We start from the raw sequence: 13,577 nt of genomic DNA, 5'->3' as shown, positions 1-13,577 counted from the left end.
GGTGAATGAGTTATGTGGGGGAGTAATTTTCCAACAAGGACTAACACAAACACTCCTGTGGAAACATTTTGTGTTCTGTGCCTTTTCTGGCTTCCTCCTGAGGCACTTTTTGTTTGGTTTTTTGGTTTTTTACCTCAGAGGTGCAGACTTCTCTCTCACAGCAACATCACTGCTTTTCCACTTCAGCCTGAAAATTGTGGGAATGTCACTGTGCAGACTGGACAAACCTGGTGATTTGCAATGATTCTAATTCACTAACACGCAGACACCTCATAAATCTGGCTGTAATTTCACATGTGAACTTATTTTTTGAGCAGAGTAAAAACATTTCTTCACACATTAGTGAATAAAGTCCAGTGTGTATGTTTGTTTTAGCTGGCAGGCTCAGCAGCTGTTTGTAAGTCGAAGTGTTTTAAACTTAAATTCTTCATAATGACCAGCCAGCCTGTGCGTGTTTTTGGTTAGAGGCTCTTGTAAACAGCTGCTCACGTTCTATGATAAATATGCTAGTTAAGTGCTAATAAAGTTTTACAAACATTATTACTGAATACATTTTTTACTCAGTCTTGATTCATTTGTTTTCTGGAAGGTTGTTTTTTTTTTTTGCATCTGAAGTTTTCAGAGCTGATCTAGATTCAGTGCAAACAAACCACTGAGCAGGTCTGGTCCAACCTCCTGCCTTTCCGAGGATAGTAGGCGGGGCCAGGTACGTACGTTCTTTTAGAACAGAGCTACAGATTCAAAATGCCCAAGGCGAAGCGGTCAAAAGTCTGGCTGTACTTCACAGCAAAATATGCAAACTCAGCAGCCTGCAACAAGTGCTTTAAGCTGATACTGTGATACTGTCAAAGGAGGTAACACCTCAAATCCGATGAAACACCTGGCGACGCATAGCGTTTTTTTTTTTAAAAGCCCAGAAATGCGCCGTATTTGATAGCTTGCTGCAAGACCTCACACCGTGCACATCTACTGCGGGTGTGGTGCCTGTTATCGGACCCGGAGTTAGCAACATCCCCCAAAAACACGAAGAGGAGAGTCCTGGCCCCTAGCCCTGCCAGTGTAGCAGAAATGATGAGGATGATGATGCAGCAGCAGCCGTTCTTCTCTGCGTGAGTAGCTTAATGTTGTTCGTGTGTAATTTACGTTGAGTAGGCTAACCACGTTATTACATTAATGCATGTAAGGTGAACTAGCAAACATCATCATAGCTACATGCGGCTGTCTTCTTGTTTGATGGCAGATACTCCCTTCACCCTGGCCAAAAAGGCTAAAATGACCAAAGAAAAAGAGGGAAACGGCTAAACATGAGAGGTTTTTGGACAAAGTTTGTGTTTTTTCCATTGTTTAAGCACTGCTTCCAGCCAAGAGTGATACTATATATGCCCCATAGCTGCAGAAAAGGCTAACATTGTTATCTTTTTACAAAAAAAACCAACTGAACATGAGAGGTTTTTGGACCAATTTTGTGTTCTCCATTCTTTAAGCACCGGTTTGAGCACCGTTTAAACACCGGCACCGTTTCAAAAGTACCGGTTTGGCACCAGTATCGGATAAAACCTAAACAATACCCATCCCTACTGCTCACTGAGAGAATCTCCCTGCAGCAGACTGAGAGATCAAACTGAGATCTGAGTCTGTTCCCGTAACAAGAAACAACAAAGTCTATAACGAACCTGTGGTGGGGCATGGTCTGTGATGCCGCTGCAGGTGAGATGGACGCAGCATCTGCATTCATGTCTTGCCGGTATAAAAAGCTCTTCCTGACTGTTATGATTGTTGTTATTGGTGACATGTGATCGGCTAACAGCTGGAAAGCTGCAGCCATGTGTGTGAACAGCAACCATAAAGAATAAAGTCAATAAAGTATTATGGGCATAAATATGTTGTCGGGTCTGACATGGCATTGCTACAGAGCCATTAAAGAAAATAATGTAATGTTTACATGAATAAGGCTTCACCTCAGACAAACTAAGATCAACACTGTGCTGTAAGATAAGATGTAGAGTTGTTAAAATGTCCTGATTCTGTCCATCTAAATGAGTTTGTCTGGCTCATAAATAGAAAATTCTGACACTTCTTTCTCTCCAGCGGTTCCCTTGTTTGTTGTAATCCTACTAGCACTCACTTTTTCTCTCTTTCTCTTTCTCACCTGCATGCTGCTTTGTTCACACTGCAGCCATCTTTACACTGAAAGGTCACCAGGTCAGAAGAAGTATGGCTGCTGAGGGGATACAGCTCCATCGTGGAATCGTTTAGTTTGATTAAAATGTATTATTCAGTCTCATCTGGTCCTGCCAGCTCAAGCTGAGACTTTACCATGACTTGCCAACTTGCTTACAGACACAAACTGTAACTTTTCTTGATGAAATGTCGAAACTCACTCACTGGAAATACTGGAAAACAAGCTAACTTCTCTACCTGCTCTGCGTCATCATAAACACCACCGCCCCCACTCTTCCTGCTCTTTTTCTTTTTTCTCCTCTTGCACTCCGTGTGCTACCTTCACAGACCATATCCGCGTAGGAAAATACAGTTTTCACAAGCAAGTCACAACAAAGGAAAGATAACTTATTTTAAACAATATAAACATGTTTTTAATCATTTTACTTGAACTTTGGTATTTTAATAAAACAAAAAAAATCTCTTTGTTATTTATAATCTCAGACTTTAATTATGTTTTACTATTTATGCAATGAGTCACACACATAGACCATACATGGACGAAACACATGGGTTTCAAAGGACAAGCTACAGTTAATGTTAAACCTGCATTCTTTCTAATGACCAGTAGGGGGTGAATTTGTTCTTTTACAGTTCGCAGCAGTTCATCAAAAACTTGGATCATTTAATCTTTACATTTTTGCTTGTGGGTAAAAATTTTATTTAAAGCTACTTGATTAAGCTTAGCCACTGAAAACTACTGTTTAAGAATAGGTTGAAACATTGTGTCTGTGAAGGTTCTCAGTCATCCAGGTCATCGTGGTCAAAGGAGCTTGCAAAGAAGTCTGGACTTATTTAAGTTGCTTGAAGACGTTTCGCGTCTCATCAGAGAAGCCGATCTTCTTTGCAAGCTCCTTTGAGGTTGAAACATTCTTCCTTTGGCTCCGAAGTCTGAGGATATGATTTGTGTAACGTGTAACACATTAGTGCATCCCTGGTTTGATTCCTGTTTCTTAGCTTTCAGTATAAAGTTTTTGGTTTTCTAAAAAGAGTAAAAAATGATAATAATAAAAACTGAAAAACACAACAGTTTGTTAAAAGTTACATTGGTTTTGGATAAGTGGATGACTTGTATCTTTCCATGAAGAATAGTCAGTCCTTCCACCATCACTACAATTCGAACCAATAGAAAGCTGGTGCTCAGAGGAAGAGGGCGGGCTTTACTTGGTGTCAGTGACAGAAATGAAAAAAAGCTCAAATGAGTGAGAAGGACGATGAAGGAAACATCTGTGCTGTGTCTGCTCTGTAAGTAGAATCTCTGTGTTTGTTTGAATTCTTGTACTTTGACTGTCTGCTCTCCTGATAACTGATGATGGAGGAGAAGACATGAAAAACAAATCAGGCTGAATTCAAGTTCAAAACACCACGAGGACCAACTGCAGGTCTGAACTGACTCTTTATCTTTGCTCAGGAGTCGAGGAAACACAGCAGGCAGTGAAAAGCTGAACAGATTTCATCACAGTAGATCTCTTTGTGAGAGTTTTCATTCAATTGTGTTATTTTCTTCAAAGCTTTGTAGCCACACAGAGAAGAGCAGCTACCTGAAGGCAACAATAGTCGTTGATCTTACATTTACTTCCTTACTATATATGACTCTGGATACTGTTGCTCCTGTGAAAAGAAAGCCTCAAATTTAGAAGTACTTGACTCCCTCGTATAAATCTCAAATGTGCAACTTAAAACAGATAATGTGTGCGCTGGAGAGGAAGTGGTGTCTCACTAATCTCATGGGGCGATCGTAGCTCAAGAGTTGGGAGTTCGCCTTGTAATCGGAAGGTTGCCGGTTCGAGCCCCGGCTCGGACAGTCTCGGTCGTTGTGTCCTTGGGCACGACACTTCACCCGTTGCCTACTAGTGGTGGTCAGAGGGCCCGGTGGCGCCAGTGTCCGGCAGCCTCGCCTCTGTCAGGGTGGCTGTGGCTACAATGTAGCTGCCATCACCAATGTGTGGATGACTGGATATGTAAAGCGCTTTGGGGTCCTTAAGGACTGGTAAAGTGCTATATAAATACAGGCCATAATTTGGAAGATCACCATTTAGCCTGCAAAAGTAGTTTGCTGCTTTATTTACAAACAAACAAACAAACAAAGTCATCAATAAAGTTAAAACATCTTACTGCACATCTTGGTTATAGAAAGATTTAAAGAAAATAAGAACAACCAGAAATTTTATGACTGTAGTCAGGCTGACAAAAAGTCAGCGCTCTCTTGAGCAACCATTTCTTTAATGTTATCTAGTAACTTCATGGAGTTGTTCAAAAATAAATGTACTATAGCTACTTTCAACACCACTGATATCTATTTAGACAATTTTCCTCCAAGTGATATTTTTGAGTTCAGTAATTTCAGTAATTACATCCTCCAAACCATCAATGTGTCTTTTAGAGCCCATTCCTACAAGACTGCTCAAGACTACATCTGACACCAAGAAGGTCTATAAGCTGACACTGATGGCCACAGTTGGTGTTATGTTTTAATTAAAATTTAGTCTTGTGTACCCAGTTTTTTATGAGGAGAATGAAGAGTTGTTATCTTATTCCAATAAAACAATTACTCCAGAAATCTTTGGATGTTGCTAAGAAAGAATGTAACCATTAACAAAAAAAGTAATAATACAGAGGCCTCATAGAGGCACAGTTGTTGGTGCTGTTTGTGTGGAGTTGTTCTTTATGTTCACCTCAAATCAACCTGAGTGTCATTTCTCTTTAGTTCTGATCTCACTGCTGAGCTGCACAACAAACCAAGGTCAGTAACCTTCTTCTGTCACAGTTTAAACCTGAGAAATGCTCACTGATATGACCTGATTGGGTTCATGTTTCACAGTGGATATATCATATAAACTGATGAAATGAAGGATTCATTAGAGAATTATAACAGTTTTGACAAAAGTATAACAAATCCAATATCTTTATTTATTTATTTATCTTCAAATGTATTTTTCTCATTGTAACCCTCACAGCTCGTCTGACTGTGAGTCCCAGCAGCTCTCAGTTCTTTAAAAGAGACTTTGTGTCTCTGAGCTGTGAGGAGGACGACAGCTCTGCTGGATGGACTCTGAGGAGAAACACAAGCACACAACACAGGAGTCAGTGTACAGATGGGTGGGGAAAACCAACTGGTTCCTCCTGTAGCATCAGGAACCTCTTTACATGGGACAGTGGAGTTTACTGGTGTGAGTCCAGAGAGGGTCCCATCAGTAACATGGTTAACCTGACAGTCACTGGTAAGCTGAGTGTGTGGAGTTAGTGTTGATGAAGCTGTGTGTAAATGGATGAAATGCTGTAGTTTGTCTCTGTGTTGAGGTGGATCAGTGATCCTGCAGAGTCCTGTCCTCCCTGTGATGGAGGGAGATGACGTCACTCTGCTCTGTAAAACAAAGACCACTCCCTCCAACCTCCCAGCTGCTTTCTATAAAGATGGCTCCCTCATCAGGAAGCGGCCCACAGGTCACATGACCATCCAGCATGTTTCCAGGTCTGATGAAGGCCTCTACAAGTGTGACATCAGCGGTCATGGAGAGTCTCCATCCAGCTGGATCACTGTCACAGGTGACACACTCACCTGTCTGTGTTTCTGCAGCTTTCAACATTCACAATGTGACGACAACTTAATGACTGTGTTTGCTTTATTATAGGGGAACACACCACCACACCTCCACCTACATCCACACCTCCACCTACATCCACACCTCCTCCTGGTTCCACCTCCATCACTCTCTCCTCCTGTTCTCTCTGTGTTGTCATGTTTTGGATCTGTCTGTGTTGTGGTTCTACTGGTGTTACTGGTTCTGTTGGTGAGACGATGTGTTCACAGGAAACCTGAAGGTGAGACTCAGACTTCCTGATTTTTCACGTCTGAGTTTGTTTAGTAGAATAAAGTTCACATTTATTATGACCACAGTAACAATTTAAGTTTAATCTCTGTTTAAATATTTAATTTAGATTATTTTTCATTTTTGAAAATTTCAGAATATCATAAAGATTTTTTAGAAGATGAAATCATCACTCATGTCATGTATGACGCCATCAAGATATCAAATCAGCAGCAGCAGCCAATCAGACAACAGAGAGGTAATATTATGTCGAGGAGGATGTTTTCAAAATTTCTTCTGAGTTGTCGGATTTTCTTCTAAGAGTGTTTCTGTGTAGCTTTACAGTTTGGGGATATTTACAGAAAATATGAGTGAAGAATTTAATGGACCTGCAAATGTGTGACCTTTTTGTGCATTATGAGTATAGTTTGGTATGAAATGGGTACGAGAACATTTTCTCAATCATGTTTTTAACAGTGGTTAACTGAAGCTAACAGCTCTGCAGTCGTCCAGCATCCTGTTTCTGATAGAAAGAAAACACTTCAGCTGCAGCTGTTTCAACACAGGGTTGTTCATTGTTTATCTGAAAAAAAATCTGTCCTGTCTCTGTTTCAATACCAGAGGTGGCAAAAGTACTGATATTTTTTATCTAAGTAGAAAATATCTGTACACTGAACCTCACACGGTGGTTCAATGTGGGGAAAATCCCATTAGTTGGCTATGATCTGCTGCCCTGAGGTTTCCTGTTCTCTGTAAATTGAATTCAAGAAGTTGTGAGCAGATGTTTCACACGCTATCTTGACTGATTTCCGTCCAATACACTTACAGTACACTGTGTACACACTGTCCTTATACTAGACCGGATAAAGTTAGTGCAAAGGTGAAATTTAGTAAATGAATGTCAGTGTCATCAGCTTAGTTTCAAATTGATCTCTGCTACATTTGATGTAAGCTAACTCTGACCATGAAATCACAGCCGCTGTGCAGCAGTCACACACTAAATCCATCACAATGTGACAAACCTAAACTGCAGATTGTTTTCAAGGAAGTTTTTGAATAAAACATAACACATATTTTAACTTTAAGCTCTCTTCTTCCTCTCCTTTCCTCTATTCTTATCTTTCTCCATCTCTGAGTGAAGTTAGCTCTCTTTCTTTTCAGTCCCTGTGAGCTGCTAATGGTCCCAAAGCCGGACCTTTAGCTACCAACACACTGTGAGACAAACTGCACACAAACAGTTTGTGTGTTTGCTGATGTTTATTAAGTTGATAGACATGTTGCATTTGAAATTACCTGCTTCTGAAACAACGTTACTCCCTTTATGCTCATTCCCCTTTTCGAGGGCTAGCTAGATACTAAAGCAAGCAACCAGAATCTATGAACATTAGCATTCATTTTAGTGCTGTGCAGAAAAAAAAGAAAAACATTCATCTTCCTGAAGATTCTAATTAACATGAGCCTTCTCTGTACCTGATTGTAACTAAGGCTGAATAGCAGCCTTAATGCTGTGATGTTTGCTTTGTGCTCCATGGTGAAATACATCAGTCAGCATTTACGGCGCTATGACAGCTTTGTGGTCGTCCTGTGTCAAAGAAACCTTCATGTGTACAACTGTTTCACAGCAGATGAGTTCAGATAAGAAAACAGCCATAGTTGTTATCGCTTAATCTCTTTACTGTGCCACTTTACAAAAAAGAAGAATGTTTTGCAATAGCTTTAGTGCAATAACATAAAAGCAATGCAGTTGTTGTGCGTGCAGCAATTTAGATGTGTTTCATTCTACAGAGACGGATTCAGTGGTAGTCTACCCAGGAGGGAGAACTGAAGACGTCAGTTATGGCCAGACAGCCATCAGAACGAAGAGTCCCAGGTACAGCTGCTCTTTATCTTTAACTTAGGACAGAAACAAGCTAGCTGCTCATCCTGTTGCCATGCTAAGCTAACCACATCCTGGCTCAACCTCAAACCGCATCCCAGTTCACACTTAATCAGTCTGAACTGGGAATGTTTGTGATGCAGAGAGGTGGAGACTGGAGGTCTTGATTAAACTACAAAGCTTGTAATCATGTTTCCTGTTGTTTGAACTGTGTATGTTTGTGTTCAGACTTTAAACCAGAGCCAGACGTCGTCTACTGTTCACTGAAGTAGTCCACCAGTCCAACCACTAACGTCCAGCTGCTGGTCTCTAACTGGTTCATCCCAGCACCTCAGACTAGAGGACATCCACATGTTACAGAGATTTTTATAAGTATTTTCATCTTGGTTGAAAAAGCTAAAAATCACCAAACAAAGCTTTTTTGTGTTTCCTGGATTTCTGCAACATCAACAAATTTTCGCTCTCACTTGCATTTCTCACGTGGGTCTCTGGGTTTCTAAAATACGTCCTGTGGAAATTTTGATTTGTTGCTGTTTTGCTGTGGCTAACCGACACCCACCTGTCTGCAGAATACAGCGAAAACCAAAGAGCTGCAAACAAAAAAACAGGATCATCATGCTTTGGTTAGAACAGCTTCAATACAGTAAAGGTGTCTGTTTGATGTCGAAGACTTTTTTCTCACCTTGAAACCAACCAGCAGCAGCTGACACAGAAATTTTTTTTACAGAGCTGAATGGTTTTGGTTTCTGATAAACTTGAAGCTCATGAATTTGTGACTCTGACGACTTCTTGACTTTTGTCACATGTATTTTAAACTAATTTTAATATTGAACAAAGATAACCCAAACCTGGAGTGTTTGTTAACCTTCTGACAAATGTAAAAAAGAAAAATAAAGACAGAAATGAGATACCAGTGTATGTTTTCGTTTGTTCCATTTTTATTATTTTATTTTCGAAATTTATGAACAATTTTTTTTTTAATCCTGAAGGAAAATGTCCCATCATCTGTTTGTACCAAGCTGAAACATGCTTGGATTGTGCAGCAGAACACTGATCTGAAACACACCAGGAGGTCCATCTCTGCCCAGCCTCAGGCTTCAACAGGACTTAGGAGGCCAGGGACGACCTGAGCCGCCCCAGTGTTTTGGCGCTGGATCACCGCATCTGATTGCTGGTTAGGGACTCTGTCTCCCGTCTTTCAGCCCTGTTAACTCACCACTGGACACCTGCCCTCCAGAGGGGCTCTTCATTCCTGTCCTTTTCAGTGGACAGGTTCTCATACACTTTTGAAGTGTGAGATGGAAAATTTGACTTATTTGGCTGTGGCTACCTAATACACATTTTCTGAATGCAGAAAACAAAGAATAAACAAAGTGCACTGAGATGCTTGAGAAGAGGAAATGTGTGTTTGAGAATGCATAGTTTTTATTTCTGAATAACAGGACATGTAATTTTGCTTTCGTGGTGGAAGTGTTTGCATGATATTTATTGTTTCCTCATCTCACCTCTGTTCTTTCTTCAAAATTATCCAGCGCAATGTTTGATTCTGTCCTCATGATGGCACTGTTGCTTCATTATTAAAATTGTAGGACTGCAGAGGTATAACAGTGTTTTAGAAGTGAACTGCACAGCCCCAAGTATTCATCCAAGTCATTGAATCCAAGTGTTCCAATCACTTCCATAGTGACAGGAGTGTAAAACTTCCTCTCTACTAAATATTCCACAGTCAGCTGTTAGTGGTGTTATTACAAAGTGGAAGATTCTGGAAATGACAGCAACTTAGCCATGATGAAGTTTGCCATATAAAATCATGGAATGGGGTCAGCACAAACTTTCTGCAGAGTCAGTTGCTACACAGCAACAAGCTAGCAGCTGCATGCAAGCCTCACCAAACTCAGTGAATGGATCATATGCAGTGGTGTAAAGGATGCCACCAGTGGACTTATTGTTACTGTTATGGTGCTCTATAATAATAACACCACAAAAACAGACAGGAGAATGAGCTTTAGGAGTCCATGCACATTTAAAGAGTGTGCATGGACTCTGGGGTCAGCTCCCTCGCTGACCCCAGTAGGCACCCCCACACTCTGGAACCCACCAGGGCAAGGGGGCCCAGGCCCATCCGAACCAGGGCCCGTAGCAGCAGCACCGCCCAGCCCCACAGAGTCCGGGGCAGCCCACCCGACTCCACCCCAGAGAAAACTGCACCCACCCCATCATCCAATCATCTCCCAAACTACACAAGACAATAGACACCCAGGTTGAGTTCATTCTCCACCTCTCCTATATCTCTCCCCCCACCTGCAGAGTGAGCTCCTGTAGTGAGGAGACCACCTGCAAAGATATAACAACCTACCCACCAGTTAGAGAGCCCCTTAGTTCGGCCGATGCACCAGAGGTCCCCTGCACTGGGGCTGAGCCCCCCTGCACCCACCCGCCCACTGCTCCGGCAACACAACAGCCAGGACCCAAGCCCCCAAGGCCCAGCCAGCACCCCAGGCCGGGGGCGGAGCACCCCCAGACCCTCAAGCCTCCACGCCCGTCCCGGACCCACCCAGGGGCAGCCAGGCTACCAGGCCAGTAACCAACGTCCGCCAGCACAGACCCCCCCCTCATCTCCGTTGTACGCAGCCACAAGGAAAACACCATCTAAGAGCCACCAGAGCCCCTAACCAGGTCATGGCCACATTCCCCTGGCTAGGCCCTCCAGGGAAAACGTCCCTAGGGCCTTCCCTACCCCCATGTCAACCACAATAGCGAAGGCAGGACCAAACCATGACCCCCCACCCCCACTAGGTGATGAAGCCAATCAAAGGAGCCCAAAGGGATTGATCAAATGTGATGGCAGATGTTGTATCAAGACTAATGTGATCTGTTAGATGGTTTTTATATTGGTTAGAATTAAGATTATTTTTATTTTTCCAGTTAATGAGGACCATTTTTTTGGCAATGCATAGGGCCGTAAAAGCAACGTGGGCTGTGTTTATTTCTGCAGTGACCTCATCCAAGTTGCCCAGCAAGCATACTAAAGGGGAGGCTGGACTGTTACATTTCAGACACTTTGATAAGTCTTCACATATCTCACGCCAAAACTTCTGAACTGGTGGACAGAACCAAAGAGCGTGGATGTAATTGTCCGGTGTATTTGCTGTGCAGTGTGAGCAGTTGTTGGAAGGCGTATAGCCCATCTTGGACATCCTATGACCAGTATAGTGCACTCTGTGTAATATTTTGTATTGTATTAATTGCAAACTGGGATTTCTGATCCATTGAAAGGTTTTTAAGCATATCTGAGACCAAAGGTTTGGGTCTAAGCTGATCGATAAATCTGCTTCCCATTTTGCAATAGGAAGGGATATTGATTCATCTATTTTAGAAAGTGTTCTGTGTATTTTAGACAATAATTTGGGGGGTTTTAGATTAAATAAATTGTACCACACTTGGTGGTGTTTGTAATTCAGCTTCACTGGGATTAATTTTCTTTTTTACTATGGATTTAATTTGTTGATATTCCAAAAATCGGTTGAAAAAAAACAAGGTTGGGTTTCTATGTCTGAGCAGCTGCTGTAGGTGTAAAGAGAAGCTGGCCCAGTGTGTTTCTTCATATAATGCAGTTTCAAAGCATGAACTGAAGATATTCTGCACTCATGTTGAGTTGACTTCATTGCTCCACTGTTGGCTCAGGAAACAATTATAATATCAGTTTACAGTTGTGGTTTAGCTGAAAACTCTCTCTTTCTCTTTCTGTTTTTCTTTTTTTTATTCCAACATTTGTTTTTTACATAATAACAGAACAATTTCAGCCAAATGCCCTTTATCAAAGTTGGCTGCCCCCCAGTTCACATACTCCCAGCTTCTTCGGAGCTCACAAACCCCTCCTTCACAATAAGGTGAAAAGTCAAAGGTGTTATCAGATCAGACTCACCTACTGCCATCTTTTGTCCTAGTGGAAAGGGTTTTATTTGTAGATGTGAATGTTTTACCGTATTATGCAGGCACAAGCAAAAGAAACCACAGCCTGTTTTAATTCCCATGTTTTACATGCCAAAAAAACCAAAAGTCATCAGGCCTCAGCAAGTCAAAAAATGAGGTAAATGCAACTTGAGATGAACTACAACAAGCGACATGTAACAGCGACTCTGTGAAGCACATCATGATAAATGAATTCATATGAAGAAGCTGTCAGGCTTCATCAAATGCAATATAAAAAAAACCCCATCTCAGTCATTTGCATTCACAGCCTCACTGCTGTGGTATGTAGCTTGTCTGTACGCGTTTATGCGGGCGTTTCCACTGGTTCATTCTTTCCCTGTAATCAGATGCACACAGAGACTCCTCCCTGGTGCTCCATAACAAACAAAAGATTTGCTCTCTGTGGCTCCAACACAGCTTGTTTTTTGGAGGCTGCAGTTAAACATGGAGATAAGTCACATGTGAAAATTATTCAGGAACTGAAACCGTTAAAAACTCAGGTGTGATCAAGTCTGCTCTGTTATTAACTGTTATTAACGTTGCACAGTTGTGACATGACTCCTTTGGATGGTTGCATTTCAGTCAGTGAAGAGTAATGCTGTCAGGTTTTTTTGAACTTGGGTTATGTTATTGAAAGACATCAGAAATGTCTGCTGTAACTGCGTCGCTCTGCTCGACTTTGCTGTTTGTCATCCTCATTGTGGTCGACTCTGCAGGTGAGATTTAGCTGTGTTTCCTTTTGCTTTTTAAATTGATCTGTCTTTTTGCCATATTAATAATTATTGTCTCTGTGTGTGAAGACATGATGCTGGCGGCAGTCTGTTAGGACTTGTCACTGTGTGTGTCCAAGTGTGTCTGAGATGTGTTTCAGGAGTAGCTTTCTTTTTAATGACTTATTCTGACTGCCATGAGCATCGAGACCTGAGTATTTAGTTCAATTATTTCATGTTTCTATGTGACGGGGACGTGTTGTGGATTTATATATTATTTTGTATTTGTGGCATTTCTGAAATATGGATGTACGCTTTCTGGACCTGTGCAACACGCTGCAAAGTAATATTGCAATTATAATAATAACAAATAATATCAGCTGTCATTCATAAGGAGGTATATGTTTATTGGAGGTAAGTTGAATGATTTTTTGTGGGGTTTTGAGACTTTTACATGATTAATTCCTCAAGAGTTTGTCCCATAAAAACACAAATAAATTTCAAAACCCAATTTTAAGCCAAAATAAATGTCAGATGTAGCAAATGTGATACAAATTAAAACCCATAAATGTCAATTAATATTTAATTCACAAAATATAAATAAATTGTCAGCGTTCAATAAACAAACCATTAAAAAAAGAAAAAGAAAACTACAACCTATTTTTTCACTAATGTTAAGAAATGCTTTTATTAGTGGGTGTAGTATTTTCTAAAATGTAAGAAATGTTGTTAATATTTGCATAGTTAGACACACACGTATATTTCACCTCTGATCACGAACTCGTTCCCAATGATGTAAAATAAACGTGTGTGTGTTCAGCAGAGCTCAGTGGTCTCACTCTAGCTCCTCACACTAACCAGCTGCTGTTGTTTCCTCTCTTTCAGTTGTGATAAACATCCCAGCTGTATCTGGACAAAGTGCCATTCTGTCGTGTCGAACTCAAAACAAATCCGTCATAGTGGTGGAGTGGAGCAGACCTGACCTCAAGA

General features: G+C 41.2%; 1 protein-coding gene across 1 annotated transcript in view; it reads left to right on the top strand.

Moving 5' to 3' along the window:
* LOC146635167 (uncharacterized) overlaps positions 1 to 10,489 on the top strand; it is a 53,646-nt gene extending 43,157 nt beyond the window's left edge. Inside the window, exons 6-9 of the mRNA XM_085350048.1 lie at positions 5,921 to 6,042; positions 6,187 to 6,288; positions 7,815 to 7,899; positions 10,213 to 10,489. Coding sequence (XP_085206174.1) covers positions 5,921 to 6,042; positions 6,187 to 6,288; positions 7,815 to 7,899; positions 10,213 to 10,489 — 586 coding nt within the window. The remainder of the gene's footprint in view (positions 1 to 5,920; positions 6,043 to 6,186; positions 6,289 to 7,814; positions 7,900 to 10,212) is intronic.
* The last annotated feature ends 3,088 nt before the right edge of the window (positions 10,490 to 13,577 follow it).

Source organism: Diplotaxodon limnothrissa, linkage group LG3 (genome assembly GCF_057381915.1).
Source record: "Diplotaxodon limnothrissa isolate DT_005_m linkage group LG3, D_limnothrissa_male_GT1.1, whole genome shotgun sequence".
Lineage (NCBI taxonomy): Eukaryota > Metazoa > Chordata > Actinopteri > Cichliformes > Cichlidae > Diplotaxodon > Diplotaxodon limnothrissa.
This window is presented reverse-complemented; position numbering and strand designations above follow the sequence as displayed.